This window comes from Micropterus salmoides, unplaced genomic scaffold, assembly GCF_014851395.1.
Source record: "Micropterus salmoides isolate LMB-PRFRI ecotype aquatic unplaced genomic scaffold, ASM1485139v1 Ms_hic_scaffold_10, whole genome shotgun sequence".
Lineage (NCBI taxonomy): Eukaryota > Metazoa > Chordata > Actinopteri > Centrarchiformes > Centrarchidae > Micropterus > Micropterus salmoides.
In genome coordinates, this window is record NW_024040041.1 from 3,202,034 (window position 1) to 3,227,164 (window position 25,131).

The following is a 25,131-nucleotide window of genomic DNA, read 5'->3' on the forward strand; positions in this document are numbered from 1 at the left end:
TTCTAACAGAGTCAAGTGCAGCTTTCCATGTGCTTACTGTAGATTGCTCCATAGCACCCTCTTCAGTGTTGGACAGCAATGACAGCCCTAACCCTTCTCAACATCAACTGAAGAAATAAATGATATCAGGTCTGACCTCCTAGCAATTATCAGAGCTTTGCTCAGTAGGGTAGATGGGCGCATACACAAATTCACAACACATCTCCCACTAGAAGTTATCACTCACATGTTTAGTATCCAACCATGATGGCAATGTTTGTCTTACATGTTTTTCATCCAAGTGGTGGAGAATTATACAGATTATTTATGTAAACATGGTAAATAACAATAATAATAACAATAATGTAAAACTCAATTCCAAGAAATGCTTTTGTCTGAAATGTTATGTGTATTTTGTTAATGCAAAATAGGTGTGCATGAACACAAGACATCAACTGTGCTTTGTCCATGTGGCGTTTGCATCATTAGATCGACCGTGACAAATGCTTTCTATAAATCTTAAAACATAACTTTGCAAAGTATCTTTTTATCAGTAGCTCTATGAGGTATCCCAAATACACATGATTTCTCACGTGTTAAAACCATACTTTGTAAAAGTAATTGAGATAATAAGATGTATCAGAAGATTCACTGAAAAGTGGTCTGCATGTGTGGATTATATACTTTGTGAAATTTTAAGGACCATCAGATGTGAAAACTGGAGCCTTCCTTCCAATTCCACCCTTCCTTAGTGCTGTGATCCCAAAAGTCTGAGGTTTATTCCGTGTCAGTCCGTTTTGATAATTTGATTAATTGAACTTTTGGTATGGAAATTCTAGCACCGTTAACAAATATTGTGGTCTGGTCTTGTTGAGAGGTCCTCTGTCAAAATGTAGTTCCAAGAGCTTCATTATTTTAGTTTGAATTGTGCTCATGTGGTTTATATATCTAAATACTGGTTTTATCAAATTAATACAAACTAATTGACAGACTTAAAGAGTTAAGAGCAGCATTGAAATATTGCAGCAATATTGGTTGGTTTCTGCACAGAACAAAGCTGCCATGTACAGTATAGTTGGTTATTTACTAAAACTGTGCTAAATGGAGACATACCTACTTAGTAATACATAATAAGTTGCTTACTGAGATGGACTTTATGGAGTTAAGATATGTTAACTGAGCAAATCAAGCATATTAAGTGATCCAATGTTTTATTGTGGACACTCGCAGGTGACTGAGGATGAAAGCTCGTTTTAAAACCTTTAAATTGGGCAGCCCACTTCTTAACTTCAAGCTTTTCTAACTTGAAAGGAACCCAAACTGAATAAGAGGAACATAACTACAAAATAACAAACACGAAGTTAGCAAACGTCTTGTTGTTATTTATTTATTGGTTCATAACATAAAATGAAATACATCCTATCTTGTCAATACAAAATCCATGAAAAATAAAGGGCAACTGAAATGTGGTTAAAAAATAGAGCACTTTTAGATAACATTCAGCCACTAATTAGCTCCATATTTTATTCTTTAAAATAGATATTTTTGTCTTTCTCGCTGTACTTTGTGTGATTGTGATGTAAAAATGTGGACAGGATTGTTGTGTATCTCACTTGGCATGAAATAATATGGAATATGGGAAAAATCTATTATATAACACATTATGCATCAATGCACTAAAACATTTGGTATTATTTCAGACATAAACAGAGTCAAAAGTAAGAGAGGAGAAAATTTGGCCCACATACCACACTTCTTTTGCATGTCTGGGTTTATAGATTGCAGCAATAGCATAATTGTCATTCATGCTACAGCTACACAGCCCTGTATTAGCTTCATATTTTCTTGCATAAGCTTAGCAACATCAGTTAACATCAAGAGCTTAAAGATTTTAGCCAACAGACTGTTTTAATAAAGCAGGAGCTTTTATCTTCATTGTAGCAAGATGATGCAAAACTTTGAGATGGTTTGCAAGGAGGAGGGGAAATGCACACACACACACACACACACACACACACACACACACACACACACACACACACACACAGTCCACAGCAGCTGGACTTTTCTTTCCCAGTAAGATGTGCCTCAGGACATTTCTTGTCACTGAGAGCCGGCCCCACATCATGATACATTTCTACTTTTCCCTGCCGCGGTGGATCGTCAGTTAATAACTCTCCACTGACTTCATTTACGAAGGCAACTTTACCATCTGAGCTGTAAAGAGGCTCAGGGAGATGCCTGGAGCCTCCTCAAGCTTTTCAGCTGAGAAATATGATGCTGTACATGATCTGTGAGGACCATATTAAAATATATTGCTCATATCACTCAAACAGGTTATCATGCTCAATAGCCATTATTGCTGGGTATCTGCTGATGCTTTTACATCAAAATAGAAAGCCTAAATCATTACACATTATTTTGTTAAGCGTTAAATGTCCATCCAGATTAAGTTACTGTTTGTTGTGGCCGACATTATTCAGGATTACATATTGCATAGGAAGACGTTGGAATTATTTTATTTGTTATACAACACAATATTTACCATAATGCACCTGTGTTTAACAGCTGCATTATGGTAAATAGCATCAATCATGATCAGATCATTTTAGTTAGCATATTTGCCTTTATCCATGTTCAGTGCAGATTTTCAAGATCTGTACGTCTATGCATTATCTATACGGACATATGTTAATCTACTGTAGCCTGTATAAAACATGCACATTTATGCTTAAATGTTTTAATTGATTAGGTCAACATAGATAGCATTCCATGTCTTAAATGTCAGACCAAAACAACTTCATGAATTATTTATTATTATTATTATTTTTTTTACTATTTATTAAAACAGTCCACATACTGTTGCAACTTGATCATTAAAAGTAATTGAAACGTCCATGATATTTCGTTAAATATCCATATGTTTTGATCCAGCACCGGAGCCTATTGTCTGCTGTCTTTTTTCCAGCACTGAAACACTTTGCAACAATTTGCAAAAAAATGAAGAAAAAAAACTACGTTGAAAATAAGTTTACAGATTGTCTAGTTGTAAATATGTAGATGTACATTTTCAGTTTTACCCGAGAAATGAAGTATGACAACAGCAGTTTAATAAATTATTTTATTTAACAAGGCTATTAGGCAAAATAATAGGGCAACGATATTTACACCCTCCAGTAATTGAAGCTAAAAACAATACATGGCTAAAAAGGATTATTTCTATTGTGATCAACAAAACTCCATAGCCTATTTCAGTTTCCTATTAAAATTAACTATAAACGTTAATAATAATAAATAAACGTTTTGGCTGTTGTATAGTATTTTACAAATCCTTCTTAAAGGCAGCGTCGGGATTACAAGACTGACAGATACTACAGATCTTTCGGCTGCAAACCATCTGTCCGGAGTTTGGGGTATGATGAAAATACAATTTAAAATTAGTAATATCCTTCAAAAGGCCTACTTTGCAGCAACGAAAGGGTCTGGGCCCACTCGGCTGCGTGTTGAGGTTTTTAAAAATTATTTTCATATTTGACACAATATCTGACATGTGTTCTAAAACAATCCCGTCAAGGGAGGGACATTTGGATGGATGGAATATTTAAGGAGCAGTTATGAATGTGTTAATTGTTTCTTTTTTATGAAGCTGAGCTCTGCTTCAGACTTTAATAGACAATAATAAACTGTCCAAATATTTTAACCTAAAATAAGAGTCTGCATACCAACACTTCTCCTAGACAATATATCACTTTCAAACAAAAAAAAATACCCCGTGAATGTGTGTAAACTCTAGGCTAATTAGAAATACGGTCTAGATATATATAATGAAGGCTTTGGCTCCAGGAAAAGCAAAGCACCGCCTGGAATTCACGTGTCAGTATTTCAAATCAACAGAGATGAACGCGGCCTCAGTTCAGCCTCTTTGGCACAGCTCCCTGGGTTATTTAAAATCTGCTGGAAAAAAGAAAAAAAAACTGCAGCGCTGACATTTAAGCTCTTCTTAGTGATGAGTTCACTTGTGTTTCTTAATTTTATTACACTCTTGCTTTTAATGACCCCGCTGGTTTTATGGCAGTTCAATAAGTTGGGGGAACTAATATTAAACCATATGCTAGAAAAACAAGCGAGATACCATAAACGCAATTTATTGTTCTGTAAATACTTTTATTGGGAGAGTGTAAACCGAAATCTAAAGTTATAGGAGGACGTTCCATGTCAGCTGAGAGCGTGTCACTTTCCCAAATGCTTTAATTGGTTACATGTTTATCAACTTGGCTTCGGACGAGGTGTAAAACAGCGGCGCAGAGTGAGCTGACTCCATGATTGCCTTTTTTTTGCCTCCCAGCGGCCCCATTTCTCTGCGTCATGACTGATGGACAAATAAGTTAACTTCGTGACGTTTGAAATATGTAGCCAATGTTAAGTGCAACAACAAAACAAGATTCCTAACATTACATATATGCTGATTGTGAAGGCTTCCTTATCGATAGTAGCATGCTTCTTACTAGGCTTGTGTGTGGATGTGTTGATTGGGTTATTTGTCTAAGTCACTTCTGTCATAGCACTGAGGCAACGTGTGGAAAATGAAGGTGGTTTGCAGATACTGTCTCCAATTAACACGCTGTCTGGTTGGCAGACCGGGCTACAGGGTGGAGGCCCTCCGAAAATTAAAATTCCCACAGCCTGCGGTCTATGGAGAGGCCATTTTGACACACAAAAAAATATCCCGAGCATCTGTGACGCCCCACATTATCATTTCTACTCTAGACATGTCTAAAACACTGCGTAGCACGTGTAGGATTCTAATATTGAAACCAGAATGCTTTACAATTGAACGGTCACGTGCTCCTCAGAGGCACTTTTTCCAACATTCAGTGCTCCATCACTTAAATGAGGCTGAACGCTAGGCTGTTCCCCGTGAACACCATTCATTTTGTAATGACTAAAGCTCATTCAACTCAAATCTCAAATACCAGTTGAAACTTGCAGAAACCCAGGTTACTTGATGATCACAGGTTAACACATTAACCTTTACTAAAGTGTACAGCCTATCAGTCTGGTCCTTACTGGGTCGCTGTTATCCAACGGAAGGTATCCAGATGAGCTGCAAATCGGTCCTTTAAGACGGAAAAACAGAGGCATGTGGTGAATTCAAGCTCAAAGGCCAAAGCTGTGCGCCAGAGTCGAGGCTGATGTTTAAAGGACTCTTGTTTTGTTTTGTTTATATTTGCTGCTGATCCTGAAATGAAAGTGGTCAGCTTCTCAGTCTTACTCATCATATCCCCTATGTTTCTGCTATAGCTTACCTTCATCCTTGTAAATAACTGCGTTACCCCCATAAGGGTTGCCATAAGCACTGTACTTCATGTTTAATCGTCGTAAATAACGGTGTTAGCTGTAGTCTCTGTGCGACGGAGAGATCGGATTTATAGCCTCTGCTAGCAGCCCGCCACCCCCAAAAAGTCCAAGACTCCAGTCTGCGTTAATTGTAAAGAAATAAAGACTTACAGTCCCGGTGACTTTCATAAAGGTCAGCAAGAAGTCAGATGTCTGGACTCACTGCAGCCTGCTGCTCTTGTCTCCTCATTCAAAGCCCAGTGACTGATTTTATCCTTCAAACGCTGCTGACTGAAAGTCTTTGACCACAAGTGGACACCACCGGGAGCTCCGGCACAGACCAGCAGAGCCACCTACTATTCCGTTACAGAAGAAAGCTGCAACCGGCGTCCAACCCCAGTCCCCGGTACCACTGCCGAGCTCCGGTCCGAGCTGTGTTTACTCCTGGCAGCCTGACCGCTGAGTGAGAAGCGCCCTTTACCCGACCGGCAGGAAGCCTGCAACAGATTCACTCTCGTTTACGGTCCGCTCCACCACAGGCCATATATCAGCCCTATAAAACCAAAGCAGCCGCCCTGATCTGGGATTTTATTATGGTATTAAACGGACCCCAAAAAAGTAGTTGAAGTAGTTTGCGCTGTAAAGACAAGGGGCATAACCACACAGGGCCCGATTTAATGGCGCTCGTTAACAGAAATGACTGTTAATCTGCCAATAAAACAGTGTCAGGCGGCTCTGCAGCTCACAGAAAACCTTCCAAGTAGTTTCAGAAAGCTGGTGAATAATTAAACACACCTAGGCGTGAATTTTACTGTCTATCTTGTCTTGGATACAAAATATCTCTACTGTTGACTCGACTGGCGCGTATACTAATGGTGTTCTCAGTGTAGACTGATGTTGCGATTGATTTAAGTGATTGCTTGCACACAATTCAGCAAGAGTGGATGTGCTCCTGGTAATGCGTTTCCTGCGCTTCACATTGAAATGCGCGTGCATCTATTTTGATTAGGCTAAGAATGAATAAATAAATCCTACACAAAAATAATGGCGCCACTTATTTGTCAGCCATTGTCTCCGCTGTGCATTTCAGCATTTTATGCATACTGTCCAGACCAAGCAGAACTGAACGGCTTTATGTCATTGAAGCTTGACAGCAGCCATAGATACACAGACCAGATACACGGAGGAACGGTTCATTTTGCATATTGCATATAAACAAGACAATTTATTTAGAAGGGAGGCAATCTATTAAAGAGAGATATCGTTTTGTGCGAAAGCGAGATAGAGAGATAGAGAGAGAGAGAGAGAAAGAGAGAGAGAGAGAGAGGCCAGTGTCAGGTTTGATTTACACTCCATTGACGCTTTATCAAGCTCGGAGAAAAAGTCCGGCCAATCAGTTTGCACCTCGCGCAGACTTGACAAACCCCCGCGCAAAGTGCGAGACTGTAGGGTATAGCACTTTGTTTCGCTATAGTGAGCAAGTTGTTTGGGAGGAAGGGGGCTAGTGTTGGGAGAGAGACAGTGGAAGGGAGGGGGCGAGCCAGCAAGACAGAGAGAGAGAGAGAGAGAGAGGGAGAGGGAGAGGGGGGAAAGAAAAATCTCCTAATGTGCCTCTTCTTGTTCTCCATTTAGTGAACTGGCGGCGTTTCGCAGATAATGTCCGAGAATGTCCATTTCTGGGACTTTGAGCAACTATTACGTGGACTCCATCATAAGCCACGAGAGCGATGAACTCTCAACCCCGGCTCGCTTTCCCAGCGTCCAGTATTCCGGCTCGAGCTCCGCTGCAGCCGCGGGCGGAAGGCAGCCCGGCGGCGCGGCGCACACGGAGCATCCCCATCCAGAGTCGTACCCATCCTGCAGCTTCCAGCCGAAGCCTCCGGTCTTCTCGTCGCCCTGGAGCCCATTCAGTCCGCACCACGGTGCCAGTGGCCTCCCTACGGTCTATCACCCGTACATCCCAGCCCAGCACGTTCCTGCCGCGGACACACGGTACCTACGCTCATGGCTGGACTGCGCGCCGCGCGGCTCCGAGTCTGTCCCGGGGCAGGGCCAGACGGGGCAGGTCAAGCTGGAGCCGCAGCTCGGCCATCTCGGTGGGGAGATCTCACCCAAAGTCGGCGGACAGCACCAGCACGAGACCACCACGTACATCTTGGAGTCGACATCTACGGCTGCGCGCGAGCTAAGCCACCATCCGGTCGCCATCCCGGGGGCAGGGTTCGAAGAAAATAAGGACATTTGTGAAGGGAGTGAGGACAAAGACGGCCTGGATCAAAGTAAGTTATTAAAGCAGGAAATAGCGCGCGCGAGAGGGAGAGCGGAGAAAGACATTGTAAATGCTTTTAATGCCGCCATAAAACAAGAACAAAGAGCCGAGAGCCAAAGCGCCCCCACCTCCTGCTCTCTAAGTTTACTGTGATATATCCCTTATCATCCCTGTGTTACCAGCCGGCTCCTGTAGTAACGGAGTACTTGGGACAGCCCATAAACAGTCTTAATAACTGCATTAGTAAGTGACTTTACCTTAAGCTGTTTACAGTTTCCCCGTAGTTTTTTGTAATGTGGCACAAAGGCCTCCTTCAAATAGTCTGCGGGTGGTGGACAAAATAACATAAACACACTACTGTATAATTAAAACCAGTGCAATAACAAGAATAAGCCTAAACATTTACATTTTTCAACACCTAACACAGTCTTGACTTAACTGAACAAGATGTGTTCAGAAGGCATGTTAATATTTCTTTGTATGATGCTGTGATTACATTCATATGACATTTGGACATGTGGATAACCTAGAAACCCCCCCCCAACAAATAAAGTCGGTTAGTTAATGAAGTTTACATGCATGATCAGAAAACAACTTATTTTGCATCACTGCCTCTGAAAACAAAAAAATTAATTAAAGCAGAAGGGATGTTATTCAAATAGCAGCATATGCTCTAAGACAGGGCAAACAAAAATGGAAAAAACAACAACAGAAACATCACAGTCCGATTTTGAAAACAATTCTAATCTGCTGCTCTTCTTCCTTCCTTCCAGCTTCAAATAGCCTACATTTATCTGTTTGTTGGTAGTTTGAGTACGATGTTGAGTTTGGGTGACCTCTAGATTGTTATACTTATGTATTTGCCAGGGCATGCGCACTTCTGCCCTGTTTGAAGGGGTTGGTACTTTAAATTAGTATTTTTTTTCTGAAGGTAGATTATAGAGCGTGTGTCCATAGCGTTTTAAAGCTCCGCGTGTCAGTTAGTCTGTAACAAGCGCGGCTGACTGGCTATGTCTTGTATGTAGACCTGCAGGCATCCTGATCTTTCTCATATAGCTCACTTTTCACAGCCTTTACACGTTAATGTAACCACTCATTTAAAAACATGTCATATTCAGCTACTGTCCTTCTTTAACCCATGTCTGGGTGCCTCTAGGTCTATATTGTATCATTTCTGTTTAAATATTCCTCTGTAACGTCACTATTCTGTAGCACCGAGTTGTAAACATAATAAAAATGATGACCCAGCTTGTTGTTTACGCCCCCACCTCATCAAACGTCTCACTGTCCATCAGCTGGACACATCAGATGTATGTCAGAGGTTGGCCTGCGTGGCCCGTCTTCTTCTGAAAATCATAAAAGGAGCCAGGCCGTCCATCATTGACCCTGTGGCTAGATTAGTTCTCAATAGAGCAGAGGCCTCATAACTCAGCCTGCAGCGTGAACTAACTCTGCTGTGCGGGTCTCGACTCCGCTCACGTGCGAAGGGGGGCAGTCAGGACGAGCTACACCGGACTCTTAAAGCAGGATCCCGTAAATCTCACAGCGGCTTCTGGCGGTGTTTAAATCTGTAGCAAGAAGACAAAATAAATCAACTTTGTCTTTCCTCCACATGTTTTGCCAACATATGAATCACCTAACGGTATTCTTTTGTGAAATTGTGTTCGGGAAACTGTGACGAATTCTCTGCCTTTCTTGTTTTTTTCCCCATTATTTTTAAAAGATTAGCACACGGAGTAGCCGACAGATTCACTGTTGAAGAAATGTATTGCAACCTTCAACGTTCAAGTATTGTAAAATGTAAGCACAGGCCATTTATTTAAGCGATCAAAAGCACTGAGCAGATGCAGCTGATTGAATATAGGCCTGTACTCTCTTTAAGGCATCGGGTGTCGCTTCATAACTTTTCACACCAGACACAACTGCTTTGGTGTTATCATAGTCTGTATTCCTCCGGTCACACAGTCACATGTGAGTTGCTGTTTTATTCATCTGCTCCCTCTGTAATAATAATAATATTTTACCTGTCATGAAATCGCCATCATCTTGATATAAAGCCGTCGGGGGTTTGGCCAGTACAACACGGGTTTGTTCTGTTTTTCTATCATCACTCGCACTAACAACAACATTTAATCCATCACTTGCTGGCGGGGTTGGCTCAGTCCGAAGCTCTTTTCCAAAGCTTCTTGACTTATTTTGGGTGGGACAGAAAAAAGCTCCCTAGAAAGATAGGTTCATTAGATTTTTTTCCCCCCATTTCTTTCTTTCTTTCTTTTTAAACCTAGGCTGGATGTGAACGGGCTCTCTTCTCTCCTCTACCCGCCCGATAAATCTAATTCTGCCATATGAGTCTGGCCCATGCGTCTGAGCGCGTGAGCGTTTGATACGTTTGAGTGCGTTGTGCACACGAGAGAGCAAGAAGGGAGGCCTCCACCCCTCTACTGGCCTTTTCTGGGGAAGAAATACAAGTTACAAATAGGCTACTACACACACTCACATGTACACACTTTATTACTGCACTGCTACACACAGTTCTTCCTACCTCACACACAAAGATGCATGCGCACACCCTCAGCCACCTTATTACAGCATCTGAGCATGCTATCCATCAGAGTAGTGAGCTGGTTAAGGGCTGGATGGAGCCCAGCAGCCTCCTGTCTGAATTATTAGACTTTCCCCCAGTAAGACTGTGGGTCCCAGTCTGGCGGTGGTAGTGAAGGCTCGTCTGTAATGGATTATGTTTTTTTGAAAGTGGAATCCATTGCAGACCGGCCTTCACTAGGAAACTTTCTCTGAGCTGTTTCACAGCCTCATCAGTCTTATTTGTTTTTTGATGTGCCTGTGTTGCAGTGGGTCAGTGGGTCGGTAGTGGGAGCTGCACCATCCAGCAAGTGAAGGCTGTTTCTATTGTTCATGGCAGCCATTTTGACACTCCAGCACTGTGAACGCAGAAATCTACATATTTCTCTATGCAGGATAAACAGAGTTATCCTTACTATAACACAGACAGACTGAGTGGTTACTAAATTAGCATGCAACGCCCAACCTTGACTTTAAAAGACCAGTTGGTTAGTACAACCTTTGTATGTCTCTCCTATGTAAATAGTAGTAGTCACATTCAAGGGAATTTACTTGTCAATATAAACACAATGTGGTTCATTGCTGTGGCTGTTTTCAATTGGCTGTGCTGGCTTACTTTGTGTTGCAATCACAGAGTTGTAACCAGCAACCTTTCCCCTGAAAAGTGGACAGCGTTTTTCATGACACATCTACAAACATGTAACAATATATTTATTTAGAAATCTCATTAAAGTGTCCTCACAGCGGTCTAGTTCACTTTTGTGGTTGTTTTGTTCTGGTTTAAAGACATATTTCTACATTTTGGGAGCTATGTTGATTCAGTTTCTTGCTGAGAGTCAGATGAGAAGATTGATACCACTCTCACATCTGTACAGTAAATATGAAGCAAGAGCCGCCAGCAGCAGGTTAGCTAAACATAAAGACTGGAAACACGGGGAAACAGTTAGACTGGCTCTGTCCCACAAAGAAACCAAATCTGCTACTGCTTGGTAATCATTATTAATGATGTCAGTCATTTGTGTGCAATGCATGGCAATTTAAATACAGACTGAGAAGAGAAACAACAACACTGGTTATTCACATGGGCTGGTGAACAATAACTTTGGGTGTGCTGAAAATGTGAGCCGTGTCATTGTTGCCTGGATGGTATGGTGGCACAATGGGTTTCATGTTGGCTCAAAGTCATATTTTGTACACTGTGTCCACCAGACATAATCACAGAAGTTGCCTGAGAGTGTTCCTACAACAGTGGCCAAATTCCTCTGAGAGCTTTGACTTTATGAGCTGCTTGCATGCTAAACGTTACAGCATGGCAGAATTATTGGAAGTGCTTTCCACTATTGATAATAGGAAGGAATTTTGGCTGATAGTTGGTGTTTCAGGAGTTCTAAAGGCACATAAGTTGGTACCTCTACTGTGTTGCCAAAAAGAGAAACATACTTAACAGAACACAGTTTTTATCCACTTAAAAATGTAATGCCTCCCACTTCCAAACAAACAAAGGCTGAATTCTATGATCCCAAGCTTTGCTTGAAGGCAGGATGTGGCAGCTTTTAATACGGGTCATCTAATATGCGAAAGTCTTAACTAGGACTCCTTGAATCCACTTGTTTCTGATGCACTTTTCAGTAGGGAATCTGAGAAGTTATGCAACGTCTGCATCTTGGCACGTCATAGCAGGACAAATCTAAGCCGAGTTTCCGTCCTCTGGTATTCAAAATGGCCGCTGTGGAATCCTACCTTTAAAAACATCACGTCCAGTCAAAGCCGGCATCCAGCTACAGATTCTCTTTGTGTTACTGGCACTGGGCAGCCATCCAGAACAAACTACGAGATTACACTTCAGTCTTTGTGCTGCTGCTGCCACTGCCGGGCAGAGTGAGAAAGTTATTACCCCTGAAGTTTATTAAGTTATAACGCTGGGTGAACAACCCCATTAATTGGCGTGCTGCTGTTGGTGGCAGGGTGAGATGGGGTGTAAGGGTTGGGGTGGGCGAGGGTGTTGGGAGGAGAGATAAAATACGACTTCGGGAAATGTAATAACATGCCTTTCGGATATATGAGGGGTCAATTTCTGGAACTATTAGGGTGAAATTGCAAAGGGAGGGAGAACGAGACGGGATGCAATATTAGTCTTGTAGCTGTTTCGGTCACTGTTTCCACACAAACAGCATTCATCACTGTGGACACACACACACATAGGCAAAGACACACATTGGCCCACGACTGGACACAATGTGCTGCAGGACCATAGCTTTACGGGAATATCAATCTTTTCATCCATGTACCTGTGACATCCACGCCACACTTTGTTTCTGCAGATACATCAATGTAGCCTAAAGACAAAAAGTCAAGTTAGGACTATACAAGGTATACACCCATAACCCCCCACCCTTTAGAGAAAAACAGTCTACCATCATTACCACCACCCCAACTCACCGCCTTTCTCCACCGCTCCCAGCCCCTCAACCGGTTTGTCATTCTGGGTGACAGTCACGGTCAGCACAGCTCCGAGCGTAATGGATGGTCCTGGAGGTGATTATACACCCGGGGAATGCAAAGCACCCACTTTACCGTGTGACAAAAGCACCATACACCCCCCACCCCGCCTTCTCCTCACCTCTTTACCAGGCATTATTTTGTTCTGAGATGAAATCGATCCTCTACATACTGGCCATGTTGGAGAAAATTGATTCCAGAGGGTATTAAGGACGTCTTTACTGATGATAGCCGCTAACCAAGTCGGCTGGTGAGAATAACACAGGGAGGCTGTCACATCCACACAGGGACCAAGGCTGGGTGATGCAGCGCACATCCCTGGCAGCCATCTTGGCTTTGCAATTACAAACCACCAAACCAAACAGAAACTTGTGCGAAAGAATCCCAGCTGACTCGATCTGTTCAACATACTCTCAACTTCACATGTGATGCAGAAAAGACCTGAAGAAAAGTCAGGGTCCTATTTGTTGATACATTACTGCAAATTTGTGTTTGCTAACAAGTAGGCTACAAAATGTTAGCTACTTCATTTCTACTTTTTTGAATTGGATAGGTTTTCATCATGAGTTTGTTCACATTAATGAAGAAAACCACCACGGCTGACTCCACAAAGTGTGCAATTTTTCAAGTCTTTTTGATGCTGAAATAAGCTTACGTTCTTATTTTAGCTCTCTGTTCTATAAAAAACAAAAACAAATGCCTAGTGATTACCATATGTGGGATTTTCTCCACAACTAGGGCGTTGAATAGACTGTTGTGTTCGTTCAAATTCAGCGAATATAAAGCTCAGTTTTAACGATCACTTGATTAGATTTTGGAGAACTAGTTTTGCAGTGATCATTGATCTGTTCACACGCTCATTGTGCCCACATGCTACTTTAATCTTTTAAACCTGGAAGACAGAAGATAGACAGAATGATTAAGGAAACTGACTCTTTGATGAAGAGCTGGTCAAGTTTGATGTGTTTTAGCTATACCATGTCCAACTGATGGCCTTGCAGCATAGTTTCAGTGTGTTCATTTGTGTGTGTGCCCCAACAGAAAAGAAAAAAAATACATTAAATGCTGTTAAAAAAATACTCATACCGAGTCAAAAAACATTGACAATGTGTAATATAAAAAGATAGTATGTCAAATGTATGTATATTTCAATTCAAATCGTGACAAAGAAGTTCCAATGCTGACTTAATACTAATTAATTAATACTCTTTACTTGCTCTCTCAACATTATGACTTACTGTCTCTTAATTTTAACTTAAAAGTTCAAAATTTGACCTCTAGTTCAAATTTTTTTTTACATTCGTATCAATCAGAAGTATTTTTATAGTTCACCATTCCTAACTTTTCATCTCCGTATGGCAGCACATTTGGATGTAAACCATTTATACTTAGATAAATCCGATCAAACACAAACACTTCTCATGGTTCCACACAAAACAGTTCTTTGTTCATAAATGGGAGGAATGAAATTAGTGATGAATGTCATATGCAGTTGTGTGAATTGCCTTGGCATTATAGCAAGTGTGATTGTCACGGTTGTAAAATATTACCAGTGAAATTGAAGACAGAAAAAGTCTCCACCCAACACCAGTTAGGAAAAAGACTTGCTCCTCGGGGAGGGACACACACATTTTAATCTCTCCCTTCTTGGCGTCAAAAGGCGCTGAAGCTCAGGCTGTGCCCCATGACTTGTGAGTGATAAGATCATCTCTTCTGCCGTTTTAGGCCAGAGGACTGAGGTTGCATTTTACGTAGAGACAGAAAATCTCCTCTATAACCCCTTGCTGCTCCTGGCTGCCAGGATAACATCTCTTTTTTTGAGGTTAGACAGCAACAAGGAAAAGCTTTTTGTCCCTAATGTTGCCCAAATTGATTTAGATGGGGCTTATATTCCCAAATACAGCCTGATGGTTAGACTTAATGTGCGCTGTTCCATTCAGTCTGACTTACACTGCCTCTGGAAGGCTTTAGTATAGCAAAAACAGTCAATCCAGAGAAGAATTCTCTCTTTGAGTCACATTTGGGTTTTGCACCAGATTTGGAATTGCACTGCAGACTGAGATGGTAGCAGTAGCAGTTTTAAAGAAAACACCAGTGCGGTCTTGCTTTCTGCTCTGCATGCTGCTCCTCACTTCTGTTCATCATCAGAGATGGTCCTTAAGCTTTTGGAACACATTTTGTATGTTTTAACTGTTCAGACAGAATTTTAAGACATAGCTTTGCCCAGTGAGAATTTCAAGTTTTACCTGTTTACATTGAATTTCTTTTTGGTTTTACAAACTCCAGCTAGTGTAGGACTCTGTTTGTGGGCTTGATTGAAGAGGCTCTGCTAACCACAGGGAATGAGTGCTCTTGGTTGAAGGTTTTATTTAGAAGATGTAAAAGTGGAAATGAACCAAAACCAGTTCTTGCCTTTCATATTGTTCCTGAATGTTAAAGGGATGGAACATCTCATAAAAAGCTCTTATTTTGTTCATGGTGGAGTTGTCCTTTGGAGAGCCTCTCTGCCTTGACAGTCCCAGCAAGCTGCCTCATAGTTGAGATGCCTCAGTGCTTTGCAGAGGGGAAGAGCAGATAGCTTTCAGCCCCAAACCAGACCCTGGCTTCCCAAACAAGAGATCTCTGCTAATTACCCAAAGCTATAAAGAGGGGTGGGGTAGTAGGGTGGAGGAGTCAGGGTGGCCTGTGGAAAACAAGGCATATGGAAAAAAGAGAGACAGAGATGGAAAAAAAATCTAGACAATAATTCATAATTTACTCTCCGCATCCAATTTCGGATCCTCTATATTTACGCACTACAGCATTATTTACTATTTTAAACACAAGTTCCCACAAAACCGAAGTTTCTATGCACATCTTCTCTCATGCGCTTTGGTGCTTGTCGCAATTCTGGTGTGGAAAAATGCAGCGGAGTGTCATCCCAGACCCTTTATTTTATCACCTTTAAATTCACTGAAAGAACTCCGTATGGAAAGATAATACGTTTTTAAAATATTAGTGAAGAAAATTGCTGTGCTCACCATTGTAAGGTGTTCAGTACAGTCTATTGTGTGAAATGTGTGAAAATCATATTAAAGCCTAATGAAAAATGAAGGAAGAACACAATAAATACATTTGCTCTAATCCCATCAGCCTACATTTGACTCTGTTTACTAATTTAGGAGCAATGTGAAATGGCGCAGTGACAGTGTGCTCAGCTCCAATGTGATCTTCATTCTCACGCAAAAAACAACAACAAAAAAACCCCAGTATTAGGCCTGGAAAACATCTTCCCTAATGTCTTTTTGTGTATTTGCTGTCATCACGCGTAGTAAATTTCGGCTACTGTGTTTGATCACAAAATGTGATTTAACAACAGACAAACAGACCATGTCTCTTTTTTATATTTTGAATTGTGAAATAGATTGGTGTATTTTCTGGTCTGAGCCCGTTCTCAAAGCTGGTTCCGTTTATCAGTGAGCTACATCGGGATCAGACTATGTTTAATCAGTGTTGTGCTACTTGTTTTCGTTTCGCTTGTTTTTTTTAAAATCTGCATATTGCGGTGTTCACTTCATATTTGTCCATGGTGCCTTCCTCCTGCACAGAGGCTGCAGAATGGATGGAGCAAGCCGTCTATCTTCCACGTGGTGTCAAATAAAACAAGCTTTTCCACACAAAGTTCCCCCAACTTTTACGCACGGAGAAATGTTGTTTTGATTATTTAAGGAGTGTTTTGTCGTCTTTAATAAAATGTTATAAAACTCACAAAAGACAGGGAACTGGAAAGAGTTGGTGCATTTTATTTTTTATATTATTAACCACCTTCTTTTCTTTCTCCACTTTTCCTCCAGATGACCCCTCGGCCAACTGGCTACATGCGCGCTCCTCCAGGAAGAAGCGGTGCCCTTACACCAAATACCAGACGCTCGAGCTGGAGAAGGAATTCCTGTTCAATATGTACCTCACGCGGGACCGGCGGCATGAGGTGGCGCGCGCGCTTAACCTGACTGAGCGGCAGGTGAAGATCTGGTTCCAGAACCGGAGGATGAAAATGAAGAAACAGAGCAAGGACCAACCCAAGGACTAGCGGGACACCCACTCGCGCGCGCACATACCCATTCAGACGCACATGCACGCAAGCTCACACCATGTATCCAACCTAAAGTCCCAAATGTCTTTTGTCTACAACACAAAATGGCCTTCCCAAGAACAGCAAAACTACACACCCGCATCTGCTGTTTCCAATTTGTTTTAACCTCCAGGCACTACCACGTGAGCTTCAGTTCAATCACATCGATTTCTACAACTGATCAATGGCTTTATTGATCGCTGACAGACGTTGAGGACGTCACCACGCTGAAGTCTTAGGAAGGTCGGAAACGCTCCATCTGATGTTAGAAGGAGGCTGAAACTTTGGAAACATTTGAGTTTGTGGTCATGGAGAATGATGGAGAAAAACTCACAGACTAGCAGCTATTCCCCCTGGACCTCATCTCCTTTAAATGGGTCGGTAAAACTGCGGACTGGACTGTTCGTTTGATGAACTGATGGCTCTTGTTAGTTTCATAGTTCTATATTACGTTATTATTTAGGCTTTGATAATAGGCTACATTATGGGAGGGAACAATGCAGCAAACCGCACAGTAACGCAACAACAGAGAGAGAGAGAGAGAGAGAGAGAGAGGGCGGGGGGTATTCTTTTTTCTCAAGCTCCGGGCCTGCTCCTTCTTTTATTAGTTATTTATTGTTCCGTCGCTGACACCGGAGAGGCGGAGGTGCTGAAACCAGGGTTTCACGCGGCCATTAATAAGCACGAGGAACGAAGGGGGATGCACACACTGATTTTCATCCTTCTTTTTCTTCTTCTCCTTTTTTCGTGTTCTACTCTCATTGCTGGCAGAATTTGATTAGAAAGCGCCCGATGGCCGGCGCTGATAGCAGCAAGCCACCGTTTGTTTCCCGGCTGTCGGCCTAAGTAATGAGCAGATACCGGAGGGGGGCGGGGAGGAGGGTGGGAAGTGATGGGGTGTTAACCCGACTCAGCAACCGGGGATCCGATTAGGCTGCTGTCGATTTCGTGGATCCCCGCCCTTCAGCTACCTCTCTGGATGCTTTATGCGCTGCAGCTCATCTGCGGCCTTTATCGGCCATCAATAGCGGGGACGGCTCCGGAAAACAAGGGCCTGGAGTTAGCAGGGTTTATCTGAGAGGAAACACAGCACAAAGCAAACCAATTTTAAAATCATATTCACCCTTCTTGAAACTATGCTCCATGCACCAATAATCAGTTTTGGCCGAATCTAAGTCAGATTTATCCAGGTGAAGTAAGCCTTGACCCCCACCACACTGACCTGAATTTACTTCAGATGATACTCCAAATAGTTTTGCCTGCTTCTTCTCTGTACGTGCTTTCTCACCAGACACTCTTAAACAGCATTTAAATGTGTAAATATGTGTCTCAAATTGGTGTTAATTAGACTGGTCAGTGCAACTCCTCCATGGCTGCTAATTAGTTTAGTTTACTAGCAGTTTGCAGTAAAGATGTAAAAATGGCAATTCCAGATTCTAGTGCGCACAAAGTCCCTGTGCGCGTGTAGCACTAGTTTGCGCCCGCAGACTCAAAAACCTCTATCCTCTCGCTCACCACCTTTCAGTCTTTATTCAGTCTTTCATTACATTTCATTTTCAGAAAGATTCAGCTCTATTTTTATACATACAATGTTGTGTATTATCTGCTATGCAAGGCGGGTGTCCCTCTCATTTCAGGAAACATACAGATAGTGTGCGTCACAGCGGTTTCCAAAGGCAAACTAGGACTGAAGAAAGAGCGTCGATTTTGAAATTAATTTTTTCTTTTGAAATTAATTTTTTCTTTTTTCATTTTGGAAATATCATTTATAGAGGTTCTGAAACACGTTCATACCCACACACAGAGCAGAACACTGTCGATTTAATCCCGTGCGTAATGCTTCAGCAACTGTGTCTACATTTATAATACCAGCTCGGGGTATGATCTGGTTAGACTTAGGTTTATGCAGAATTTTATTGATCTAAGTGTTAAAATATGAAGATGCCATGTTGGATAGCCGGCATGCCACTATGGCTTTATTTGAAGTGTCGGCGCAGTTAAATGGCGTCCGATGGCAGTTTTATGGACAGACCATAAACAACGTTGTGTGTGCGTGTGTGTGGTGTTGGACGTTGCGGCTTGCAGACCACAAAGGCTGCCTGTGCACCAACATTGTAAAAAATACAAACCCACATATATATATATATATATATATATGTAGTTACACTCACTTGGATATTGCCTCTAGTTTCGTTTATGGTCTTTTCATTTTTAATTTACACGCAGAAATGAACGGGTATACAAAGTGTTTGCAAAGTCTTAAAAAGAGAAGCGCTACAATTTCTCGATGAACAACGACAACACATCCTCTATTTGCGAGTTAAAATGTTTACATGGTTTGCGCATGCCTCGAGTCCCTTGTCATTTGAAGACGTTTTTTCGTCGTTTAGCTCTTTGTGTGTTACATCTCGGAGGGGAATGCTTACTGAAAAAAATAAAACTAGCCTACTTAATAGAAGTTTCTTGATAGAAAATATTTCTAATTTATTGTATATGAAATGAGTAACCTTGTATTTCTTATTGGAATGAGTTCAATATGCTGAATATTGTTTGTTTTTCTGGGACATGGCATCTGACTGTATTATAGATGTTATTTTTTTCCTTTTTGTCTGTCATGTTCTTTAGATTTTCCATGTTGTTGTGCCGACTGTCTGAATTATCTGTTCTGATGTCAGTCCGATGTGCTCTTTGTGTCTATGGTTTGTTAAATGGTGAACAGTAACGAGTTGGACTCTGCTGATGTAGGCTGAATGCCGCTATGGGGACAGAGAGGACGAAAGGGTTTGATTAAAACAGAGCTTCTACATAAATTATCATTTCTATTTTAATTGTTGACTCTGTTCCTTTCTGCCTTTAAAATGACTTTCTCTCGCTTCCTGTAGGCTATTTACTCTCTTGTCAAACACATTTTTTGGAGTCCTTGCTGTAGAGGAATATGGAGCCGCAGAAGTCATTTTATTTTCCGACCGCCTTTTTAATGAGTCAAATCTAATCCATGTGGCCACAGTAAAGGCTTTATTAACGAGCAGGCAAAGTCCAGTCTCTCTGATCTTCTCCTACATGTGAAATGTTCCAGACCCTATTTGTATGTTTAATTATCTTCTGTGTGTTGTTGTCTCTTGTTTCTTTGTGCGATGGCACTGCGGATGCTGGATTCCTATTAAAGACGAGACTTTACAGTACGACCACGCTTCGTGTCATTCCATTGCTGCTCCTCACTGCTAATTAAATAGAAGGTTATCCGGGGATGAAGGGCGTTGGGCTCATATGTGAGTTACAGCTGAAATCGTGCATTTACATAATTTCCGTTATAGGACGATCTCATTTTCTGATGTTCTCCGGTGTGAATGAGGCTGCAGCGGGGAAGTTCAGGAAGAGCAGCTGAGCTTTCCTTTTGGTTTCTTATTTTCGTACTTCTCCAGATTGAATTTGGTCTGTGGGAAGAGAGAAAGAGGCAGATGAGCCAGCATGTGTTTAAAATATGTGTGTCTTCAGTTGTACACTGTAGCTTAAAGGAGAGGGGCGTCTGTTTGGCTGCAACACCAAAAGACTGTCATAAACCCATAAACACCCCCCCCCCACACACACACACACACACAGATGATGGGTGCATTCATTAGAGGCGTCGTCATCCGTCCATTAGGAGCTTGTGAAGCCGCTGCGGTTCCTGTGTTTGTCTCTGCACCAAATGACTGATAGACACAGAGTCTGATGAGGGCTGCAGGATCTCTATTTCCTCTCTTGCTTCGCACATGATGTAGTAAGTGTTATAATGGGGCTTGAAGTTGAACTAGCACAAGCTCTAACAGTTGCCATTTGTTGCTGTTCATACCATAGTGTAAGAACGACTAACATAGCATGAATGACATGATGGTAAGAGAACAGGGACAGAGGCAAAGGGAACTTCAGTAACTCTTTCAGCTGTGGCTCCTTCATCAGATTAGTTCACTGAAGTATGTATTCTGATAATTGTGGTAATTTTGGTTGTATTTGCGAAGTCAAATGATCTGATGATGACAATTGCTGCTGCTTTTGCCACACTTTATGGTGTATACACAAAAAGGAACCCTGAAAAATAAAATCTGATTCTCTTTTTGTCAATTTATTTAACTGTTCAAATATATTTTCCACAAACTTTGTCTCCATCTGAATTTTCTTTCTCCTTCCTAGAAGACATCAGAGTCAGCCTAAAATGCTGCTCTGTCTTTGCAGAATGTCTAAATTCCAGAAACCCTGCTGGGGACATGCCCTCAGTGTTAGCTCCAGACAGTGTTGCAGGGCTAGAAGTAATAGCACGGAGAGTGTAGCTTTGGTATGGCTCCACAACGACCATTTTGTAATTGCAGTTCCACTACTGGTAAGATTAAGCATACAATGTCAGTAGCAGGGGTGGTTGCACTAACACTGGCATTAGCAGCAGCAGTATTGGTAACACTTCATTAAAAGGATGTATAAGTACTGTGAACACTCACAGAATGGTTTTATAACTTTAGCCTACTATTGCAGTTGCAAGCACATTTTTAAGGTGTGTCTTGAGTCATTTGTCAACAATTATGACTCCTCCAATCAGGCATCCCTTAAATGGTCAATACACACATAGCCTAATGAATGCTTGATAACACAGTGTGACAAATGACATTATTGTATTATGCACCTGAATAAGTCTTTCTCCTTGACAGTTCAGACTCATTCATGGGTGGATTTACATGGAATTATAAGTATGTTGTATTATGTTATTAAGCATTCACTAACTGTTGGTATATACAGTTCTCATACATTAATAAACACTTAAAATCACATTGGGTCTGCTTACAAGTACTTCATAGGAGCAAATATTAAGGAGTTATAACTGTTGGCAAATACACTGATAAACACAAAACAGCGTATATGTTACAAACATTTATTCAATGTCTTATATAGTGCTCATAAATGCTAAAATGGGGGGTTGAAATAAAGTGTTACCACTTTCTTTGTAACAGTATGTGCATTATTCGTAGCAAACAGTGCTGTCAGTGAAAGCAGTGTGAACAGCCCTAGTATCGTAAAGAGGTAGACATGTTTTGTGAACAAAGTCTCAGCACAGCCTTTTTTCCGCTTCACCCTGCACTGCTGGGCCCAACCAATGAGGCCTCAGGATTCAAGCAGATCTAGGCTCGGGCACCAACAAAGCCATCCCATAAACCATCTGCGGACTCGAAGGCGGATGATTGTGATTCCTCTCAGAGGTCTAGAAGGGTCGAAGCTTCATTAAATCCAGAAGCCCTGCACTCTGCTGCAGGCCTCCCACCAGCCTAAGCCCACTGCTGCTGAAGGCCAGCAACTGCTAGCTGCTTCACCCAACTGTGTGTGTGTGTGTGTGTGTGTGTGTGTGTGTGTGTGTGTGTGCGAGAGAGAGAGAGAGAGGTGGAGGGTTTGCTGTGACACATGGAACAGTGTGCAACTGAATGCAGCGAGCAGGAGCCTCACACAACAACACCTATTCACATTTCAGTTATGCAGGCAGAGAAACACCAGGGAGGCATCATGGTCACGTTTGAAGGAGAGGGGGCAGCAGTACTGTTATTTGGGTAAAGTGAGATATAGCAGTAATTCCACAGAAAGAAAGTACTGATCTGTAGCTATGGTACAACGGAAAACAGTATTCACCACCAAAACCATTGTCTTTTATATGGATTCCTTTAGAAAGATTAGCGATAGAGGGCTCAGTAGAACCAACTTTGGTGACAAACTATTGTCATATTCATCCATAAACAGTCTTAGTGTCTGATTAACCACTGTGACACAGGGTGGTCTGGATCTGGGAAAACACAGAAACCTGGATAGAGGAGAGTCTGTTTCTTGAGTCATTTGTTGGATGTGGTTAATTGTCTCGCACACATTGTCACACGACCCCCCCCCCCCCATTTCATATCTCCCTTTCTCTGTAACATATCCCAGCAATGGAGAAATCCAGATTGGCTCATTGTGCAGTGATTTAGCTGTGTGGCCAAAGTAGGTGCAGGCCTCATCATTTCAGTGATACTTTCTGAACTAAATAGGCTGCCCAAGAGAAACCACGTGACGCCCCTGGCAAAATTCATATTTCAACCCAGGCGAACGTGGCCAATCCAATATGTCTTCACTTTATCCTCTCATATTAAAACAGAGTCTACAGGTTATAATGGGCTTCACTGACACACTCTGGGTGGATGTTAGAGTGCAGGGGGCCCAGAGCAGCACCCCCACTCCCCCCTGCACTGACTGATCTGCTTTACACAGCACAGCTTCTATAATTCATCAAGCAACAGAGAATATCATTCATATTCATAAATTTTCTCAAAGAGTTATGGTCCCGCTGATGCAAACGGTTGTATGGATCAGATCACATCAGCCATTCTGGACTCATTAACAGTTGGACAGCAAGCCAAATGCTGCTGGCTGCTCTGCAGATGTTCCAGCTGCCTCTGACTGGACAGAAATAATAATAATAATATGAAATGCAGAAATAATAACAGCATGTGCATGTGTTACAGCTCCTTCTGTAGGGACATAGAAACATAATAATAACATTAATATATGAATAATAACAGTGGGCACACTTTTCAGCTCCTGGAGAGAGCAGAAAAACATTATAGGCCTGTGGTAATAATAACGGTGTGTGCACATGTTACAGCTCCTTCTGGCATATATTTAACACTAAATATATTAATAATAACATGACACAACATCACTGGCAGGAAAAAAATACAAATAAAGCAGTTACAACACTGCCCATTTTAAAGCTCCTTCTGGCTGGGTAGACGTACTACTACTACTATCACTAATAATAATAATAATAGTAATAATAATAATAATGCACATGTGTACATGTTACAGCTGCCTCTGACTGGATGAACTTCAAATATAACGTCAATGATATGTGAACAACATAAGCATGTCGCATCGCTTTCTGTAATAATATCCTAGATTATAATTATTATTGAAAACAGATGTTTCCCCCTGCTTAAGAAACACACTTACTAGCTTCTTTTTTTTCTCTAAAGCTTTCATTCCACAGTCCTCTCAGGGGAAAGCTTGAGAGAGCCTGGATGACTTGGTTTAAAGTAATTTCTTTTAAAGAACGTTTTACAAGACACACAAATAAATAATAAATGCTCTGACAATATGCCTACTATTGGATTATTTTAAAACAATTTTATTATTATATCATATTATGTTTTATAATAACGACAGACACAATGAAAAAGGTCACTAGGCTGTGATTTTGAAACATTTAAAACCCAAATCCCATAATAACAATAATGGCAATATTATATAATAATATAGCCTAATATTAAGAAGTTATAAAAGTTAGTTCGAATTTTTTAAATTAGACTACATCAAAAAGTAGCCAATAACTAATATTATTTCACCACTAAAGTTTCAAATTAAGATGTCAACTTGTAGCAGACTCTCTCATATCGCTAGCCCCTGTTGGCCCATTCCTTTGGAAACGGTTAGAGCCGCGGAACATGCACAACCCACCGCTCCGTTTCTTCCAAATGATTCACATCCATCTGCATTCACAGTTGTGTTTCAAAGCCACAAATCTCTGACCAGTTTGATTTCTTGCTGTGAGTCGCCCGGTGGAGCTTCACAGGAAGGATGAGGCTTCCTGCATTTATCTCTTCTGTAACTGCAAAAGCACAAGTGGACTCCGCCGGGCCGAACACGCCGTCAGGGTTTGTTTCATTTGTTTTATTTTACTTTGAAAAAAAAAATCTGATAGTATTTCTCCCGTCGGGCTAATAACGCTCCTGCAGCTTTCTTTCCTCCTCCTCTTCTTTCTCACGTCAGTTGTTTTGCACACTTCCTATTTTCAAACACGGAAACAAACAGCACGAGAGGAGCAGGATGTGCTGCACGCACCGGGGGTCTCGAGCTCACGGGTTGAAAAAAAAAGGTTAAAAAAAGGAGGGGTTGGGGGGGTGATGAGGGATGCGGGAGCGGATGAGTGCGGTTTGGAAGAAGCCGCCGCCGACTGTCATAAAAACAGCAAAGAGGAAGACGGAGAAGAAGAGGAGAGAAAGAGGATCCAATGCGGTGCTGCGCAATAAAAGAATATGACGGCAATAAAAGTTTATAGCGTATAAATTTCTGAAGGTTAAGAACTAAACGGCTGTAAAGCAAACACGTCGAAAGAAAGAGAAGGGGGGGGGGGGGGGGGGGGGGGGACACACAGAGAGAGGAAATATTAGAGGAAAAGTTTCAGATCCGGTTTGATTTTTTATTTGGGTGTTGAAGTGGCATTGATGGGCGCGAAGAGCAAATATGAAGGTGACGGCCTCGTCATACCTGTCAGACTTTGTAGACTGGAGAGATGCGCAAGAGGGATGGA

The 25,131-nt window shown here is 41.7% G+C and overlaps 1 protein-coding gene across 1 annotated transcript; it reads left to right on the top strand.

Annotated features, from left to right (window-relative positions):
- Positions 1-3,594: 3,594 nt before the first annotated feature.
- hoxb9a (homeobox B9a) lies at positions 3,595-18,497 on the top strand. Its single transcript, XM_038739731.1, has 2 exons — positions 3,595-7,595; positions 16,498-18,497. The coding sequence occupies exons 1-2, from the start codon at positions 6,983-6,985 to the stop codon at positions 16,731-16,733; spliced, it is 849 nt and encodes a 282-aa protein (XP_038595659.1). The 5' UTR covers positions 3,595-6,982; the 3' UTR covers positions 16,734-18,497.
- Positions 18,498-25,131: the final 6,634 nt, after the last annotated feature.

Bases quoted from the DNA above. Each gene is read 5' to 3' on its own strand.
- hoxb9a (XM_038739731.1), top strand. From the start codon at position 6,983: ATGTCCATTTCTGGGACTTTGAGCAACTATTACGTGGACTCCATCATA. The intron at 7,596-16,497 runs GTAAGTTATTAA...CTTTTCCTCCAG, and splicing joins CAAAGACGGCCTGGATCAAA to ATGACCCCTCGGCCAACTGG.